This window comes from Tauraco erythrolophus, chromosome 17 (genome assembly GCF_009769465.1).
Source record: "Tauraco erythrolophus isolate bTauEry1 chromosome 17, bTauEry1.pri, whole genome shotgun sequence".
NCBI classification, from domain to species: Eukaryota; Metazoa; Chordata; class Aves; order Musophagiformes; family Musophagidae; genus Tauraco; species Tauraco erythrolophus.
In genome coordinates, this window is record NC_141481.1 from 15,439,646 (window position 1) to 15,458,517 (window position 18,872).

Sequence of the window (18,872 nt, forward strand, 5' to 3'; positions counted from 1 at the left end):
AAGGGCTGGAACTGGGCTAGGAGTTTGTCATGGTAAGAACTTCTACTCAGTGTCCTGTCTGTGGCAGGAGCTACTACTGGATGCTTAGGGAAGAAAGTAAGCACAGTGATACTTCTCCGACATTCTTTCTCAGCCTCTGGTGTCATGGCCCTCAAGGATGTCATGAGCCACAGTTAATGTCTTTGTATTCAGTAGCCTTAATTGGATTGTTTCTAAATTACTTCTCACATCCATGGCATCGTGCAAAAATGAATAATTTGTTACCTTAAAGAACCCATGAAGCAATTAATGCTTTCATTTGTTGCTTTTTTAGTTGCCCCATTGTAAGACAATAACATTTCTGTATCTTTTCCACATGTCATTTGTTGTATATACCTTTTGGTTGTTCTCTAAATGTCGGGGTTTTCTGTTTCTTCCTACACTATCTACTGTGGTGTTCAGGAAGCAGTCCTCTAGTAGTCATTGAGAGTAATTTGCAGTTAAATACGTAGTTTACAACCTGCAGGTCTCCCTACAGAATCCAACAGAGTTCCTGCCTCTTGGATATACCAGAATGCTCTGCTTCATTGAGACACTTGTAATTTCTGCTTCTGGTCTCTGAAGATTAGCACTATGTTCCTTGTAAATAGAGAAGTTCGTAGGGTCTAGCCCAGACTCTGAATAAACTGTTCCAGCATTCTGCTACCTGTTAACTGGTAGATGTGTTTTTGGTCCCAAGTTTAGGTAGCTCAAATGCACCGCAGGGGGCAACAGGAGAGACTGAATACCATGAAAGTGTTGATCCCTCTGTAACCTTGTTCTTCTGAGTTTTACTAGCAGAATTTCAGTTACCACAATCATTTGGGCCTCAGTGCTAGAGAAAGCGTGTTTGGGAATTAGTTCTTCCTGCCTGTCATCTCTTCTGTCAACCTTAGCGGTTCTGGTTCATTGTTGCAGAGGTATGACTTCAGAAACTAATCAGTAGGTTTAGGAACGCCTTTCATAATGATCAGACTCCACAGGAGATGCTTGCTTATGCTCTTTCCGTGGCCACTGAACAGGTTACAAACTGTTGTTGGAGGGGACTTAACAGTATTTGTTTATTATTATTATTTAAAAAAAAAGCAACGTCCACTCCTGTCTTTATCAACTTAATTTCTTTTTAATATAAAAACTTTAAGCTCAGGAGAATGACTGTAGCCTTCAGCCTATAGACTTCATCCTTCAAGCAGGAAACTTGCTTGCTGCTCTTACAGAATCGCAGAAGGATTGAGGTTGCAAAGGACCTCTGGAGGTGTTCTCATCCAACCCCCCTGCTCAAGCAGGACCATGTCATGAGTGCCAGTGCCTTTCCCTGGCAAGGGACGGCGGTGGTGAGAACAACTGTTTGAGATCTGACCAGGTGGACAACCTGCTTAGCATGGTCACAGAGCTGTGAGAGGAAGTTGAAAGGTTAAGGAGCATCAGGGAGTCTGAGAAAGAGAAACTGGTGGAACCATGCTCTGTCCAACCTGAGACAGTAACAGGAAGAGCCACAACAAAAAAAAAGAAGGCGGTTCTGTATCCTCCCCCCACTAGGCAGAAGGCAGTAGCTTAAAGGAAAGGAATGAATGGAGGCAAGTCTGTGCTTGGGGTGGCAGGCGAACCCCCTCCTTACCCACCTCGCCTTCCCGGGTGCCTCTGCACAATAGGTATGAGGCTCTGGAGGTGGATCTGGAGGCCCATCGATGGATGATGTGACTGACAGTCCACCTACACCAGAGGTGTTGCCAGGATCAGAAAGGCCTATTCCTCCTATCATGACCGCCTCCACGAGGAAGAAAAGACGACTAATAGTTATAGGCAACTCCCACCTGAGGGGAACAGAGGGTCTGATGTGCTGGGCAGACGCTCCTCTTAGGGAAGTCTGCAGTGATAAAAGGAGGACTAGAGAAAATGCAGGCTCTCTCCGGGGGGAAACAGGAGACCTGGTTATGCAGGATTTGGAGAAGGCTGAGGTACTCAACGACTTCTTTGCCTCAGTCTTTACTGGCAAGAGCTCCAGCTGCACAGCCCAAGTCACAGAAGGCAGAGACAGGGACTGGGACAATGAAGAACCACCCACTGTAGGAGATCAGGTTCAAGACCATCTAAAGAACCTAAAGGTGCACAAGTCCATGGGACCTGATGAGATGCATCCATGGGTCCTGAGGGAACTGGCAGAGGAAGTTGCTAAACCACTATTCATCATATTTGAGAAGTTCAGCAGGCTGGTGAAGTCGCCGCCGACTGAAAAAGGGGAAACATAGCCCCCATTTTTAAAAAGGGAACAAAGGAAGACTCGGTGAACTACAGGTCAGTCAGTCTCACCTCTGTGCCTGGCAAGATCATGGAGCAGATCCTCCTGGAAACTATGCTAAGGCACGTGGGGAAAAAGGAGGTGATTGGTGACAGCCAACATTGGCTTCACTAAGGGCAGACTGTGCCTGACAGATTTGATGGCCACCTATGATGGGGTTACAGCGTTGGTGTATAAGGGAAGAGCGGTTGATGTCATCTACCTGGGCTTGTGCAAAGCATTTGACACTGTCCCACACGACATCCTTGTCTCTAAACTGGAGAGACAGGGATTTGACAGATGAACCACTTGGTGGGTAAGGAATTGGCTGGATGGTCACACTCAAAGAGTTGCGGTCAACGGTTCAATGTCCAGGTGGATACCAGTGACGAGTGGCATTGCTCAGGGGTCAGTACTGGGGCTGGTGCTGTTTAACATCTTTGTTGTCGACATGGGGAGTGGGATTGAGTGCACCCTCAGCAAGTTTCCTGATGACACCAAGCTGGGTGACACGGTTGACAACGCTGGAGAGAAGGGATGCCATCCAGAGGGACCTTGACAGGTTCGAGAGGTGGACCCATGTGGTTGGAACTAGATGATCTTTGAGGTCCTGTCCAACTATTGTTCTGTGTCTGGACAGCTTTTGAGTATCTCCAAGGACGGAGATTCCACAACCTCTCTGAGCAGCCTGTGCCAGTGCTTGGTCACTCTCATAGTTAAAAAGCATTTCCTGATGTTCAGATTGAACCTTCTGTGTTTCAGTTTAGCCCACTGCTGAAAAGAGCCTGACTCTGTCTTCTTTACGTTTCCCCTTCAGGTATTTATATACGTTGGTGAGTTTTTCCCTGAGCCTTTTCTTCTCTAGGCTAAACAATCCCATCTCTCAGCGCCTTTCCTCAGATGAGAGATTCTCAGCTCTGCTAATAATCTTAATGGTTCTCATCTGGACTCTCTCCAGTAGTTTCATGTCTGTTTTACTGAGTGGCTCAGAACTGGACACAGTATTCCAGGTGTGATCTTACCAGTGGTGAATAGAGGGGAGGGATCAACTCCACCAACATACTGGCAACATTCCTCCTAATGCAGCCTAGGATACCGATTGTCTCCTTTGCAGTAAGGGCACATTGCTGGTTCATGTTTGGATTGGTGTCTACCACTTCCCCTGGGTCCTCTTCTGCAAAGCTGCTTTCCGGCCCATCAGCCCCCAGCATGTACTGTTTCATGGGATTATTCCTCCCCATGAGGAGGAGTTTGCAGTTCAAAGAAGGGAACTTCATGAGATTCCTGTCTGCCCATTTTTCTAGTCTGTTGAGGTCCCTCTGGATGGCAGCACAACCCTTTGATGTATCAACACCAGAGCTCTTGATCTGTGGGTCATGTATTTTCACAGTTATAATTTTTTTCTTTCTTTGCCATTTATGTTAAGGAAAAGTACTGTGACAGATTTTTGTAAATATTCCTTGACACACTCGTTGCTTTTTTTTTTTTCCCCCTTTAAGAAGACTGGGCAGTTTACTGTGACTCACATTACAATCTTCAGAATTCTTCAGGAAAAAAAAAAAAAATCAGTGATTACCCAGTCAGGTGTATAAGTCTTTTAGCAAAACTGAATTTCTGCAGAAGTCTTGCTCAGACCAGCATGATATGAACACATGCTTAAATGCTTTGCTGATTGCAGTTGTGATAGCTTATTTTGGACAATCAATATTCTAAATACCTACTGGAAGATCAAAATTGATGTTAGTGTATGTCTTTATTGAATAGTTATAATGTATTTTATCTCTGGCAACAGGTTGTCTTGGCTCGAGAATTGGCAAGTTCTAGAGAATATGCCAGTAAGTATTGACTCCTTCAACATGAACTTTTAAAAAAATATAGTACCAATGTAGTGCTGTTATACCTATTCAAAAGACAGAATTAGTGGTTTTATGATAATTTTATGTAACCAAAAAAAAACCCAAAAGAAATCACTTAGGTGGACTTCATTTGGTTGTACCCCCTGCATTTTCACTCTGTCTTTTTTTCGTTAAGTTAAAATTCTAGAAAAACGTCATATCATAAAAGAAAACAAGGTGCCGTATGTGACACGGGAGAGAGATGTAATGTCCCGTCTGGATCACCCTTTTTTTGTGAAACTCTACTTCACCTTTCAGGATGATGAAAAGCTGTGTATCCTTTGTGTTTTAAAACTTGCTGTAACACTTTCTTAAAAGTAACATCCCCGGTTTTGGTTCCTTTGAAACACTGTCTAACAGGAGTGATGGAAATGAGGTATTTATCTTAATATTTGCAATGCGGTTTTTACAGTCATGCTTTTAATAGAAATTAAGCAAATGGAATGAGCGTGCTTTGTCAAAGAGAAGAGTGGGTGACTTGCGGGACAGGAGAGATGAATAAAGCAATAACTTATATTGTCCATGTGGTAAATGCTGAAGTGCGAATTGCAACAATCTAAGTTTAAAATAATTAAAAATAAAAAAAAATGGGAGAGGTGTATGATAAATGATTTAGAAACATTTTATTTCAGATATATACAGTAAAACACCCCAATTCCTGTGTTTAAAATAGGGGTAGCCAGCTATGTTTACTATTATTTCTTATTTGAACAATTACATCTATTAAAAATGTTCTTATGTAAAAGTGTTTACAGAATAATCTGAGTGATGGAACGCTGAAACTCCTGTTTGGGACTCTTCCCAAGTTCTCTCTAGCAGTACTTGCAAAGTGCAGTCTCATCTTGAAAGCTCGTTGGCTTGGAGTGGGCTTTTTTTTTTTTTTTTTTTAAATCTTGTGAAGAACATGTTAATCATGTGAATTTCCTCCTGAACTTCCTGCTTCCAGTTGACTGTGCCAAGGGCAAAAGGGTAGATTGGGCTGGCTCTGGGGTCAGGAAGATATTGGGGTTTTCAGGGAGACTGCCCGGAGTGAAAACTGTGTGTGTGTGTTCTTTGAGGGCAATTATGTATACAACTTAAATGAATTATTCAGGTAACTGTCTGGAAAAAAAACCTACAAATTTAACCCTTTGTGTAGTTTTTCCTATACTAAGAATTTGGGAGTTGTCTCCTAGATTGTTAATGTGTTTAAGAAAATGTTTTGAGTTGCTACCATGTAAAGTTTCAAATTCACCAACTTTGCTTCTTCCCCCTTGTTCACATATTTTTGGTATTATTCTTGTTTTGGAATGAGGTGTGGGGATTTTTGTTTTAGAATGGTTTAGTGATAGACCTTAACTATACTTACATTCAGATTTTGGGCTTAGCTATGCCAAAAATGGAGAGCTGCTAAAGTATATACGCAAAATTGGCTCGTTTGATGAGACCTGTACCAGGTTCTACACTGCTGAAATTGTATCAGCCCTGGAGTATTTGCATGGGAAAGGAATAATTCACAGGTAATACAAAGTTGAGACTAATATATATTTGATTATGCACAAGGTGTTTTTTCTAAATAAGAGCATAATAGCATGTCATTAGCATTAGTACTATTATTAACGTAGGGAGCTAAACAAAGACAACTTTAGGAGGAGAACTGGTCTCTGTTATTAGACCAACTGTTCTAGTGGGGAAAAAGTAGAAAAACTTTTTTGGCCTAGAATTAACATTACTAAAATGCTTTTTCTAGCTTGATCAGTTGGTCTAAAACCAGAAACTGGCTTTTTGTTTAACTACATTGTTTTTTTTCCTGTGGTATTATGTACCAAAAGGAACTGGAATTCTGCTTGTGTGGGAATTAGCTTGCAGCATGTCATCAAGAAAAGTAAAATTAATGTATGTAAGTTTTCACTGAGTGAACAGTTTTCACAAAGCTGAACAGTAACTGGGTAAATGGTGAAATTTAGCAAAGTTTTTAATAGAACCTTTGCAGTTGTTCTTGATGTAATTATGTTGTCTGGGTAAGCATGTTTTGTCATTCATGTTTATTAAACAAATTAAAGCTATAAGTGTGAGAAGTCTGAACCACGAAGCTACTTTTTGGGTAAGAAATCTATTGTGTCTGTAGGTTCTCAAACAGTTGTTCATGGAACAATAGATGTTAGTTGGCAAAAAGCTGGCTGACTATAATTCTGATGACATTATTACTTCTTTCAGTTATATGTAAAAGGACAGCGTTATTTTCCTAATACTTTTTTTGTGAAATAATTGGGAGTAGAATCTAAGAGGGCTGGATATGGAAAGTACTAAAAGTGTAAAATTTTCTTCAGGGGAAAAAAAAATTGAAAAACTCACAGTTTCACTTGGATTATATAGTCCATGTGTTAGGCTGGGAGAATGCCTATAAAATGACTATAGCATGCTTGGCAGTATTACTAAGCCTATATTGGAAATCTTATATTACAAAAGAGCTGCTTTATGTTTGCCTTCGTATGAAGGCCACTATGAGAAGCTTAAAACAAAACAGTGAAATTGTGCAATTAGAGAACTTAGTATAAAGTTTAATTATAAGTCCATAGCTCTAGCAGTGCCTGAAAGCTCTTGGGATTTTCTGCTGCCTAAATAAGTATGACATGAGATGGAACCACTTCATGATGGCAGGCTACTCTGGAAAAGTTACTACAGATATATCTCTCTATGTATCTAAATATGTAGCTATATCTTAGATCCATAATATAATACATAGGTATATGATGTATTATATAAATCACATGTATCTGTGTGTAGAGTACAATATATATACATACATATGTATATGTAAAAAAAAACCAAACAACAATGCACAGGACTATTAAAAAGATCCATTCCATTCGTGTTCTTTCTACTTATCTCTGAGAATAGTCACAGGAAAATGAACAGGATTTTTATGGCATAAGTGTCATAATTACTTCATTCCAATTACCCTCTCTGCTAGTCCACAGACTTTAAACTGCACAACCCATGCTTTTCAGTAACGGGGGCTGTAATCTGAGGAAAGTAATGGGGCACAGTGGTTGGTGGAAACAACTTTGAATTTGGAATTATTTTTCTTACCAGTCAACCAAAACCACTCCCATGCTTCTAGATTTCTTTGAGCGTCCGAAGATAGTTCTTAGGAGGGAAATACGTGGTGTTTTCCTGTCAACTGAGGAAACTTGGTGCAAAGTAAATATTGTAACAGTGGAACCTAATGCTATTTTTTTATAGAATCATAGAATGGTTAGGGTTGGAAGGGACCTTAAAGATCATCTAGTTCCAACCCCCCTGCCATGGGCAGAGAAATTCTCCACTACACCAGGTTGCCCAAAGCCTCATCTAACCTGGCCTTGAACACTGCCAGGGATGGGTTATGGTGTTTTATGGTGTTACTAATGAACTTCTTGATATCTAATTCTATATTGGTATATATTGCGTGTGATACTGTGAAGTCTGTTTTTTTTCAACCAGAATCAGAGGTAGCGTCAATACAAATGGTATTCATACATTTGACAGATTATACATGGATTTGTATGTGACAAATGTAAACATGCCATTCTTAAAGAGTGGAGGTGGTTTACAGTTCTTATCTCTTCTGGACATTTAGCTGTGGGCAAGGCGTTGCCATTTTTTGACTAACTGGAGTTTTGCAGTGCATAAACAGACCTATAAAATCTTACTTTCATATCAATCTGTCATGTTATTTAAATTAAGGCTTGGAAGTGAAGGGTGGTGCGTTTTTTTCATTTTTGTTGAACAAGTGAGAAGCACAATAGCTTAGTTTTGAGATTATTCGTTACCTCACTTTTTTTTAGGACTTTTTAGAAAAAATGTTAATTAATGGTCTTTTCAAAATCTGTTAGTCTGCATGTTGATGGAGAAAAGCTGAGAAACACTGTTTATAGAATGTCTGTATTACGTATGTAAGTCACTAGACAGTTTTGCAGCTTTAATTTGTGTGCTCTTTAAATATAAAATTCTGCCTTTCCAGGGACCTTAAGCCAGAGAACATCTTGCTAAATGAAGATATGCACATTCAAATAACAGACTTCGGAACAGCAAAAGTATTATCTGCAGATAGCAGACAAGGTATGCCATTATTTACTTCATCATGTGACACAGATAACTATAGTAAGTGGTCCTTTGAAAACATACATGTGTTGTATTTACCAAATTGTAATCTCTAAATATCATTACTACTTATCCAAAAAAATCACTAGGAGATCTTGAAACAGTTTTGACTGCCACTGGTCACATTATGTCAGAAGAGGTAATGTTTGGTGTAGCCAGCTGGATCACCAAATACAGTGGGAAGTTAAACTACTTCTAATTACTTTCCATTTGCAAAGCAAGAATACAAACAAATGGTTACTGTGGCTCAGCTGAAACAGTAAGTTTTTATTCTGCCATGTGTTTAACCCCAGTGACTGAGTTGCTCAGATGTGAACGTTATAGAATTCTTGTGACACAAGTTGCTTAGTATTAACCTGTGAATCAATGATGCTGCAAACAATGCCTGAAAAGAGCACTAGGCTGAAATGAATTTGATAAACCTTATTTTTTAACTTGAATGTAGTAAGCTAGTATTGGTAGATTTTATAACTATCAAAGTGCCTAAATGCCTCGCTTCTCGAACCAAATAGATAGCACTGAGATTTAATTAATTTGTCTCTTCCAAGTGGGTTTTGTGAATGTGTAGAGAAATGAAATTCCTATGGGTTCTTTGCGGCATTGCGTAACATAGATTGCCTTTGTTCTGGTGGGGTTTGTGTTTTGGTGTTGTGTGTTTGTTGTTTTTTTTGTTTTTAATTGGATGGGGGTAGGGGAGAGTTTGGCTTCTCCATGAGTATGCATTTGCTTATTTCTTTCATTTTTCTTACCAGCACGGGCAAACTCATTTGTAGGGACGGCACAGTATGTTTCTCCAGAACTGCTGACAGAGAAATCTGCCTGTAAAAGGTGAGGACTCTACTGTATTTCAGAACCTTACTGACTCTGTGTAGATACTGTTAGATAGGGGGTGAGGGGATAATAAAGCAAGCAAGCTTAGTATTTCAAAGAAACGAGATGCTTGAGTATAAAAGGTTTTTTAAGAGTTTGAAATATTTTTTTCTTAACAAATATTGCTTCTTGTCTGAGGGCTGGTTTCCTTAGTTCATCTACCTTCTGGAGTTCTACAGTCAGAATTAGGTGTTGTCAGGAGACAGAGGTGTGTAACGTGAAGTTGTATTTCTCTTACCCATAAATAAACCAGAAAAATTTCTTATCTTATTTAAATTGATTCTTGATGGTAACCTACAGACTGTTGTCTATCTATTTTATTGCAATGATGAAAGAACAATCAAAGTAATCACTGAGAAATCATAGGAAAAAGAGATGTCTTATACGAATAACTGGTAATTTGTGCTAGTGTTTCTTGAAATGGTAGAAATACCATTAGACTTTCCACCTTTGCTTCTAGTAAAGAGATTTTGACTATTTTGGCTAATGGAAAGGCTTCATCAGGCTGTCATCTCCTCTTAGAAGTTACATAATGCTTCATTATACAGAAAACTCTTAATTTGAGTCGGTTTGAGTCTTTGTTCGTATTTTAGTCTTTCATGAGGATTTCTAAGCTTTAATCAAATCTATGTATAGTTTACCTTGAGGTAAAATAAGTAAAAAATACTCTTTCAGGTCAACACACTAAAACTTCAGGCTTTCCCTCACCTATGTACCATGCTATGTAGCAGGCCTTTTTGTTTGTCTTAAGAAAAGCTTTAAGTGAAAAAGCTGTATTATGACTTTTTTTTTCGTAAAATATTTAGAGGAAAGGATTTTAATTCTGAAGGAGCGTATTTTGCATTAAGTTGGATGCATCTTTGAATTGTGGTAGTGGATAATGAGTATTCTTTTTAGTCTCATTACATACCCATTAGGTATTTTTACTGAGAATTCAGCTGTCTTGCACCTGTGCTTGTAGTCAGTTTTTGTGGGATGGTTACTGTATGCTTTTTTTTCCCTCAAAAGTTGTGTTGCTAGCCTGCTCCTCTGTCAAGGAATGAAGTGAAAATAGTGTGGAAATTATGCTAGGCAGATTTGTCCAGTGTGTTCATCCGATGTTCTAACTTGCAGAAGCTTAAGAATTTTTTTTAAATTAGTTTAAAGACTATAGGAAAACATGCTATGTTTTTTCTTTTTTCTTTTGAAGCTCCGACCTCTGGGCTCTGGGATGTATAATATATCAGCTTGTAGCTGGATTGCCTCCATTTAGAGCTGGGTAAGAGATTTAAGCTAATTCTTTACATGTGGATCATAAATATATTGACTTAGTTTAGGCTTTTACCTTACTACCAGTTCTGAAGTACAACTTTTTATGGTGCAGTGTTGGTGTTAATGTCATGCCTGCTTTTATTTACCCTTTCTGATGTCATCAAGATGCTTAGGCAGCTATAACTCGAGCTTCTGAGAGAGATTCCTTAATTTATACTAGGATTTCACATGTGAATTATGCTATGAAGGTAACTATGCCTACATGAAGAGGGTATGAGGCACCTTTGTATTGAGCCATTTGAACTTTTCTTGTTATTATTCAAGTATCTGGTGCTTATAGGATCATAGATACTTGTAAGACTGTACTCCTTTACCCTAGGAAGATTTGTGAGAATGTGACCTAAGTTGTGGATCTCCCGTTTAATATATGTCCAGGATATGCACTGTTAAGATGAAAGACCGTGGAGAATAAATAACAAGAGCTGGTATTTTTCTCTTGCAGAAATGAATATCTTATATTCCAGAAGATAATAAAGTTGGAATATGACTTTCCAGAAAAATTTTTTCCCAAGGCAAAAGACCTTGTTGAAAAGCTATTGGTAATATTTACTGCTGTTAGAAGATTTGACGATATTATTAAGTTCTTTTTTTCGTAAAGTTTCTACGTACTCTGTTGCAAACCTTGTAATAAGAACAACTGTGAGCATTATTGACTGCGTGGGGGAATGTCTTGAAAATCAACATCCATTGTTAAGCAGCACTTACATTTTTTTAAATCTGATTTCTAAAGCATGGACAAGGAATGTCTCAATGAAATAGAAGCGAATGGTTCTAAATACTGTGCCATTACACAGAGAAGTTAAGATTCAAATACTTAGGTTACATGATACTCAGATTAATTCTGTTGAGTCGTTTAGTCGAAACGACTAACGAAACTCATTGCAGGGAGATTATTCATTACAATGTAAACCAACTTACCTGGCATTTTAGCATGCAATTACCTTGCACTTAATGCATGTCTCAATAGTATCAGCCACAGAATTACTCTGTGTATGAACATTTGACAGATAGGAAGAAAAAATAGTTCTATCTCATCAATGAGATATAGACATGACACTAAGATTAATATGCAGAGAAGATTTTGACTGGTATAAGCTTTTTGAAGTTCAATAGTCTGGCATATTAGCATGGGGCAGGTGGTGGGGAGGAAATTCTGTGTCTTATGTTTGTGGATGATGAGTACAACCATTGTAAAGGGCCTAGCAGCGCGTTCTTGTGTCCAGGCCAGCTCTATGGCCAAGCCACTGCCTGATGCCTAGTAAGGTCCAGGTTGCGTCAGCATCCTGAGAACCATATAGTTTTAGGGTGCTTGACAGGTTGATGTTTGACACCAACTGTAGCTTCCACAGCTTCTTGGATCACTAAAATGTGATGCTGGGCTATACTTAAATGAGCTATGCTCCATCAGGCCTTCTCTGTATGTTTGCTTGGTTTTGTTTCTGTCTTTACGAAGAAACAAAACCAAAAGTTGTGTGGACCCAAAGAAGTGCTCCTTTCTCTAGATCTATGAGCTGGTCTAATACCAAATGTTGCTGACAAGACATACTGAAAAATAACATCTTGTATTATAAGCAGTTTCCTTATATTCTAGATGTGTATGCTTAGGGCAGTGAGACCAACTGGTTTTAAGTTTTCACATGCTGCTTTGCAAATGTGAACAGTGCTCACCCCTTCCTTGTCGTTATTTTATGCATGTTAACTTAATTGTAATTTGCTCAGGTTCTAGATGCTACCAACAGATTAGGTTGTGAAGAAATGGGAGGATATGGACCTCTTAAGGCTCACTCCTTTTTCGAATCCATTGTGTGGGAGAACCTACATCTTCAGACACCCCCAAAACTTACTGCGTATTTACCTGCTATGTCAGAGGATGATGAAGATTGTTACGGAAATGTACGTTTGTCTATCACTATATTCAGCTCTGATGCTGCCTGAGACTTTCATTAATGCATAATTATTGTATATTAAATATTTTTATTGAAACTACTGATTAGTTATATTTTAATGAAGACTCAATTATTGGGAATCTAATATAAAATAGCTGGTTAAAATTTAAAGTAGTCAGCTTTTTTTCCTGATAGAGTGTTTGGAAAAAGTACTGGTTGGCTTGCTTTTGACCGAGCATACTTTTTTGGGTAAGTGCCTGTTAATCTGTAGAGAGTAGGCTGTCTTTTTTCTCAAAAGCATAATAAACAAAAGCATGCTTAAATGCAAAGCCATGGTTTAGTGCAAAATAAGCTTTTTAATAAAAAAAAATTTCTTTACTTCATTTTGTTTCCTCCTGTAGTATGACAATCTCCTGAGTCAGTTTGGTTGCATGCAAGTTTCTGGTTCTGCCTCTTCCCATTCACTCTCTGCCCCAGAGACAAGTACACCACAGACATCAGGAGGGAATATTGAACAGTATATTCATGATCTTGACAACAATTCCTTTGAGCTGGATTTACAGTTTTCTGAAGATGAAAAGAGGTTACTTCTGGCAAAACAAGCTGGTGGAAATCCTTGGTAAGATCTTTGAATATAGCTCATCTGTTACTTGCACAGCAGTAAGGAATCCAGAAAAATAAGTTATTTTGAATCAAAATAAATATTTGTCAATCTTAATATCTTCAAGCAAATAATTAGCAAGTAAATTTTTCTTTATTTCTATTTTTAAGGCAATAGCAGCAAAAACCTAATACTATGTTTCTAAAATTTACAAGGTCTAGATGATGTTGTGGAACATGTTTTTAAAATAAGCAGAAAGGATGTTGTACCAGTGCTGAGAAGTCCTTCCCCCTACAGAGTCCTAGAACTAGAAAAGATTCCTTCTTTCTTGCAGTTGTGATAAGTTGGGGTTTTTTTGAAAGATAATATTCTGTTGATATCTAACCGAAATGCCTCCAGACCATGTACTTATTAGCATTTCTCTTCACTTGTGAGAAGAGTTTCTCCCTCCCTCGCTCCCTCCCTCGCTCCCTCCCTCGCTCCCTCCCTCGCTCCCTCCCTCCTTCCCCTGTCAAAGTTTAGAAAAAACTTTTTGGTGTGGAAAGAGGAAGAGTCTAAAACTCATCTAGTAAAGTTGTTCGGGACTCTTTGATGGAAAAAGTGACACTAGGGAGAGACACAGAAAATTGTTTGATAATAATAATAATAATAATAAAAACTTTCTGTGAAAGAATTACTTCTGGACTAATAGTTATTTTTCTTTTCTTTTTAAGGCATCAGTTTGTAGAAAATAACTTAATCCTAAAAATGGGTCCAGTGGACAAAAGAAAGGTAAGGGCTTTTCTTAATTCCCTGCAACAAGATTCAACTGTCATATTTTTCAACAGTTGCAGCATAGATAAGGAACCTGTTTTAGAGCTTCCTTGTTTAGATTATTCGTAAGTGTCAAATTCTTTTGTTTATCTTTTAAAATGTAATGTTTTCTTGTGAATAGATTATTTTTTTCTCAATTTAGTGGTGTGCTCTTGATTTTTTTGGAAAAGGTTATAAGTAAATGTGCTATTGATACTTTCATTTCCAGACTGTAGTAAACAAGTTTTTGTTCCCCTTCCTCCTCACAATCTGATATAGCCCTCTAGATGCTTTGTCTTGATGCATGTCTGCACGTGTATTGAGTCACAAATATCAGAAAATAAAATACAAGCCCATATTGTCCTTAACTGTGGTGTTTTTCCTGGATCTGGCTAGTGCCTGTACTCTGAGAGAGGCAGAGGTGGCACTAGAACAACTTGAGGTATTAACTTTAACATGGTACAGATGAACAATGGTAGTCTGTCAGCTTTAGAGGAACGTAGATTCTCTGTCATCTAAGTTATTACCTGCTTGTTCCTAATTTTCCCCACAGAATAGCAAGTAATGATTTCTGTGCTGGAATCTTTGACAAATAGATTTTGCTTCACTCTGTACAGCTAGTTGGTTTATGTTTTGTTAGAACTTGAAGATGCTTTCTTAAAATAGTACTTGTGTTTTGCCATGTAGTAGGAATGCACTGCAACCCCCTAAAAAAGGAGTGAGGTCAAATACGTAAAGCAAAAGGGGGGAAAAAAAAAAAGTCCCTCAAACTTAAACATACTATCCTGTCCTATCACTGAGCTGTTTTAATTCTGTCTCTGTGGTTAAATTCAGAGATCTACACACTTGCAAGTTTTTCCTCATGTTTTTTTTGCATTATTGCTTCTACTCTTCTTGTTAGGGATTGTTTGCACGTCGGCGCCAATTGCTGCTCACAGAAGGGCCCCACCTGTATTACGTGGATCCTGTCAACAAAGTTCTAAAAGGAGAAATTCCATGGTCTTTAGAGTTGCGGCCAGAAGCCAAGAATTTTAAGACCTTTTTTGTTCACACAGTAAGTGACTTTCTTGAATTTCTTTGTAAGTTGCACTAAGGTCCTTGAAAAATTATTGTAAATTGTTTCAAATTTTTCGGGAGAAAATATAATTCCTTAAGTACAAGTATTGATAGCCTTAACTTAAAAAAAAAAAAAAAAAAAGAAAAAACCCAACAAAACCAAAACGCACACGACCCAAACCTAAACAAAATCCAAAACAAAAAATAAACCACCAACCAAAAACCCCTGACATACATATTTCCCACAAAAATACAAGTGTATTTTTTTATTATTCATGTGTAAGTAAACTAGAAGTGGATTTGAAAGAATTTCTTAAGAAGGACTTTTAAAATTGTGCAGTCTTTGTATGTATTGGATCACAAGGAATGTACCAACAATGTATTGTCAGTTGACTGCTTAACAATATTGAGATGCCAGATATATGGTTATTCAGTAATATATAACGTTATATGACTGTAATTGAATTTAACTTTTGGAAAGTTTATTAACTGTTTCTGAATAATTATTGTATTGGTAGATGCAGAATAATTACTGCTTTTTGGTTAAACTGTGTTTGGAGTACTCATTAAAATGTTGTTCACTTGTAGCCAAACAGGACATATTACCTGATGGACCCGAGTGGGAATGCTCATAAATGGTGCAAAAAGATACATGAAGTTTGGCGGCACAGATACCACCAGAATGCTGCTAAATAGCAAAGCTCATCCAAAATCTCCCAGTTTCCCTACTTGCTGCTAGAACTCTGTGTGCAGCCGATCAGAGGAATCTTTTCAACCCACCTATTACCATCTCAAGGGGAAGCATATGTCTGAAATGTTCTGTTCTGTTTGTGTTTTTTTTTTTTAAAAAAAAAAGAAAGAAAAAAAGAGAAAAGAAAAAACCTAATGGAATTCAGGGTCGCTTTGCTTGCTCTTTGTGCTTCTGTTGAGGCTTCCACATGCATATCATTGCAGTGAAGATCTTGCTTTTTTGTGCACTTCAGCTCAGTTTCTGCTGCAGACTAGTGGATAGACCTTGCATTACCAGCTTCACTTAAGATGAGTTAAAACCAATCCACACGCACACACGCCGAATCATGTACCAGCCTTGCATTTTATGGGGCTGGAGTTTTCTGTGACTTCCAGATTATCATGAAACTGTTTTTCATCAGGGAGCTTTTATACGCCTCTCCTAAGCGCCACCTCTCTCTTTTCTCTTCCTTTCCTCACAGTTCCCCAGCTTATCAGTATATGGCATTTGTAGCCAGGTCAGTCGCACCCTTGTGTAATTCCTGATATAGTTCTGGTTGCAGGATTTATGTGGTACTTTAGTAATTATGTCAATGAATCAGATGTATGTGTCTGGCAGACAGACTCCAAAGATACAGGTTGTGAGAGAGTAAAATGCTGAACATGGCACTGAAAGTCTTCTAAAATTGAAATGTTGGCTTCTGAAGCTTGTAAGATTTTAAACACTCAAGTTAAATTTTAATATTAATCATATGTATGTTTAATCAAGGGGACAATAAACTTACCAGCATGCTTTTAACTAATGCTAACTAAAAAATTAACTAGTTAGTATGGGGGGGGGAAGGTTACTATTAAAGTAGTAAATAGTTTTTCACCTTTTCAGGAGATGAGGGCTAGAAGCTTTCTTTCCAGAGCGTGCATGTATTGTGCATTTTAGTGGGGCCAACCTATTTACCTGGGTAGAGAAGGAAATGTGAAAGCTTTGTACAGTTGATTACTTGACCTTTTTTTGTCTCATTGTATGGTGAGATGTACAAATAATCCTATTTTTGGTCCTAGGTCAAATATTTAGCAACTCTGAAGAAAATGTACACAATTGAAATATTAGATCCATAAAGTAATGTGGTTAAAAATTCAAAGGAAAATATTGATATGAAGGGGAAAATATATGGTACTTAAGGCATATCTATAAAATGAAAATATTTTTCATATCGATCTTCTTATCCTCCTCAAATTAAGGCTCTTTTGTGGTCAAACATTTCTTGTAATATTGCAAAGATAGAACTTTCTATGTTCTAAAAGCAACTTCCCTAATGGTATTTTCAACATGCTGGTGTTCCTGAACCTTGCAGAGAGGAGTGACCTAGGTCTGAACAAAGGCATTCTTTCCCTGTTTTACAAGCAGTATAAAAATCACACCTATTTATTCACCTTCTATACATACCATCTCTTTGCATTTTGAGGTCTCATACTATGATGTGGTTTTCCTTCCACCAGAGAGAAATGTTCTACTGCAATGTTGAAAAAAACCTCATGGTCTACTGTTCTAGAAGCGGTATTTTAAAAGCAGTGGCTTAATCAGGATTTCTTATGAAACACGTGAATGTTGGATGTTTTGTTGTTGTACAGGGCGAAGGAGATTAATTATTGATCTCTCGAAAAGGGTTTTATGTGGTTGAACTTGGTGACAGTTCAGCTTTTCCACTATCTTTCAGTGTTTAAAGAAGAGAGTGCAGTTGCCTCTTTTTCTTTTGGAGGAGCTGCATTCTTGTAGTCTTTTGTTGTGCCACCATTTACACAGACTTGACAAAAGTAAATCACGGGCTTACAGTGCCTGATGTTAAAGGAGCTAAGGTGTCCTGTAAATGGCTGAGATGAGAAATTTTGTCACATGTGAGGTATGCTCCTTGTCACTAAACTCTGAATAGCACAATAACACCTGCTGTCTGTGCCTGTATTAATCCTATATTTACCATTCTAACCAAGATGACATGTATTCTAAGTTTGTTGCAGTAATATCTATTTGTTCTCTGGCTGTCAAATACCAGCTGTATGTTGGGTCCACTTGAGGCAACCCTACCGCTTTTGAATTTAGTCTTTGGTATAAAGATGTAGACATACTCCCAAATTAATACAGGTGAGTTTGGCAGTGGTGAAGATTCATGGTGCCACTGCTACTCCGTGTGACAAAACTTGACCTCGCATAAAAAGTCTGGTAAAGTTGCTCTGCTAATAGAGAGCACCTTAGCTTCATTAGGAGATGGAACGATCTCCATTGGCTTGTTCACTAGGTGGAGATCTAGGAATGCTTAAGCATGTTTTCTGTAATGTTTAGACTTGTAGTCATTTTGCCGTAACAAAGTAATTACTCTGCTTTTTCACACCTTGAAAATTCTCTCTCAGAAGACTTCTGTCCTGCCCACCAAAAGCTTTCAGCCAAGGAAATCTTGATAGCAGTGAACTATTAAGAATGTGTCTGGAAGGCTGATGTCTGCATTCTAATATTCCTTTTTTCTTTTGACAAGACTGTCAGTAGAAAACTGTGAGCGTCTGTTACAGGCATCTCTCCCCTTAGATCTTCAGTGTTCCAAGTCAGGTCTTCCTTAGCTGCTGCTTTTTTGGGAAGAGACTAGAACTTTTCTGGGAGAGGTATTTGTCTTAGACTGAAAGTGAAATCTATTGTTTTGACAGATGGCAGAAGAATAGAATGAGGCCAGACAAAGCAATCATGTGGATTTAAGTATGTTTCACCAGTTTGTCCACTTAAATGTGTATTGGAGGTGCTGAAAATCATTCCTGGAGTTCATGGAATGAAGTGTACAAGGGAGGTTCTTCAGAGCTGCAGATAAGCCAGTTAATTTCTTTGCTCTTTATTCAAGGTCTTTCAAAGCACAAAAAGGGTTGTTACACACTTGAAGACTGTTCTTCAGACTCCTCACTGAAAACCCACTGAAAACCCAATCTGTTGATTGATTCATTCCATCTGTTGCATTTCGAACAATTGCCAATCATTTATAAAGAATCTGGGCAGTAATGTAATTTTCTTTTATGTAGGATTTAAACTTCAGGAAGGTGTTTATATTGCAACATATATTGTTTATATTGTTTTCTGTGGGGTAGAGCTTAAGAAAGGATGAAGTACTACTGCTAGAAAGGATTTTTGAATCACACTGTTCTGTTCAGTGTCCAGCCTAGTCACATGAAGTTTAAAACTATTTTGATAAAGTGGAGAGATGAGTTTATTACCATTGTCCTTAAAGTCCAGTTTTCAGAAGGATTTATATTAAGGAAGACTTGCTTCAAATGTGATG

General features: G+C 38.1%; 1 protein-coding gene across 3 annotated transcripts in view; it reads left to right on the forward strand.

Moving 5' to 3' along the window:
* The window catches only part of PDPK1 (3-phosphoinositide dependent protein kinase 1), a 34,850-nt gene extending 16,209 nt beyond the window's left edge, over window positions 1-18,641 (forward strand). For all 3 annotated transcript variants that reach the window (XM_086622271.1, XM_086622270.1, XM_086622272.1), the window contains exons 3-14: window positions 4,089-4,131; window positions 4,328-4,465; window positions 5,546-5,690; window positions 8,177-8,274; window positions 9,069-9,144; window positions 10,376-10,444; window positions 10,940-11,036; window positions 12,217-12,390; window positions 12,785-13,002; window positions 13,698-13,755; window positions 14,678-14,830; window positions 15,421-18,641. In XM_086622271.1, the coding sequence (XP_086478397.1) occupies window positions 4,089-4,131; window positions 4,328-4,465; window positions 5,546-5,690; window positions 8,177-8,274; window positions 9,069-9,144; window positions 10,376-10,444; window positions 10,940-11,036; window positions 12,217-12,390; window positions 12,785-13,002; window positions 13,698-13,755; window positions 14,678-14,830; window positions 15,421-15,528 (1,377 nt within the window). In that variant the 3' untranslated portion in view covers window positions 15,529-18,641. The remainder of the gene's footprint in view (window positions 1-4,088; window positions 4,132-4,327; window positions 4,466-5,545; window positions 5,691-8,176; window positions 8,275-9,068; window positions 9,145-10,375; window positions 10,445-10,939; window positions 11,037-12,216; window positions 12,391-12,784; window positions 13,003-13,697; window positions 13,756-14,677; window positions 14,831-15,420) is intronic.
* The last annotated feature ends 231 nt before the right edge of the window (window positions 18,642-18,872 follow it).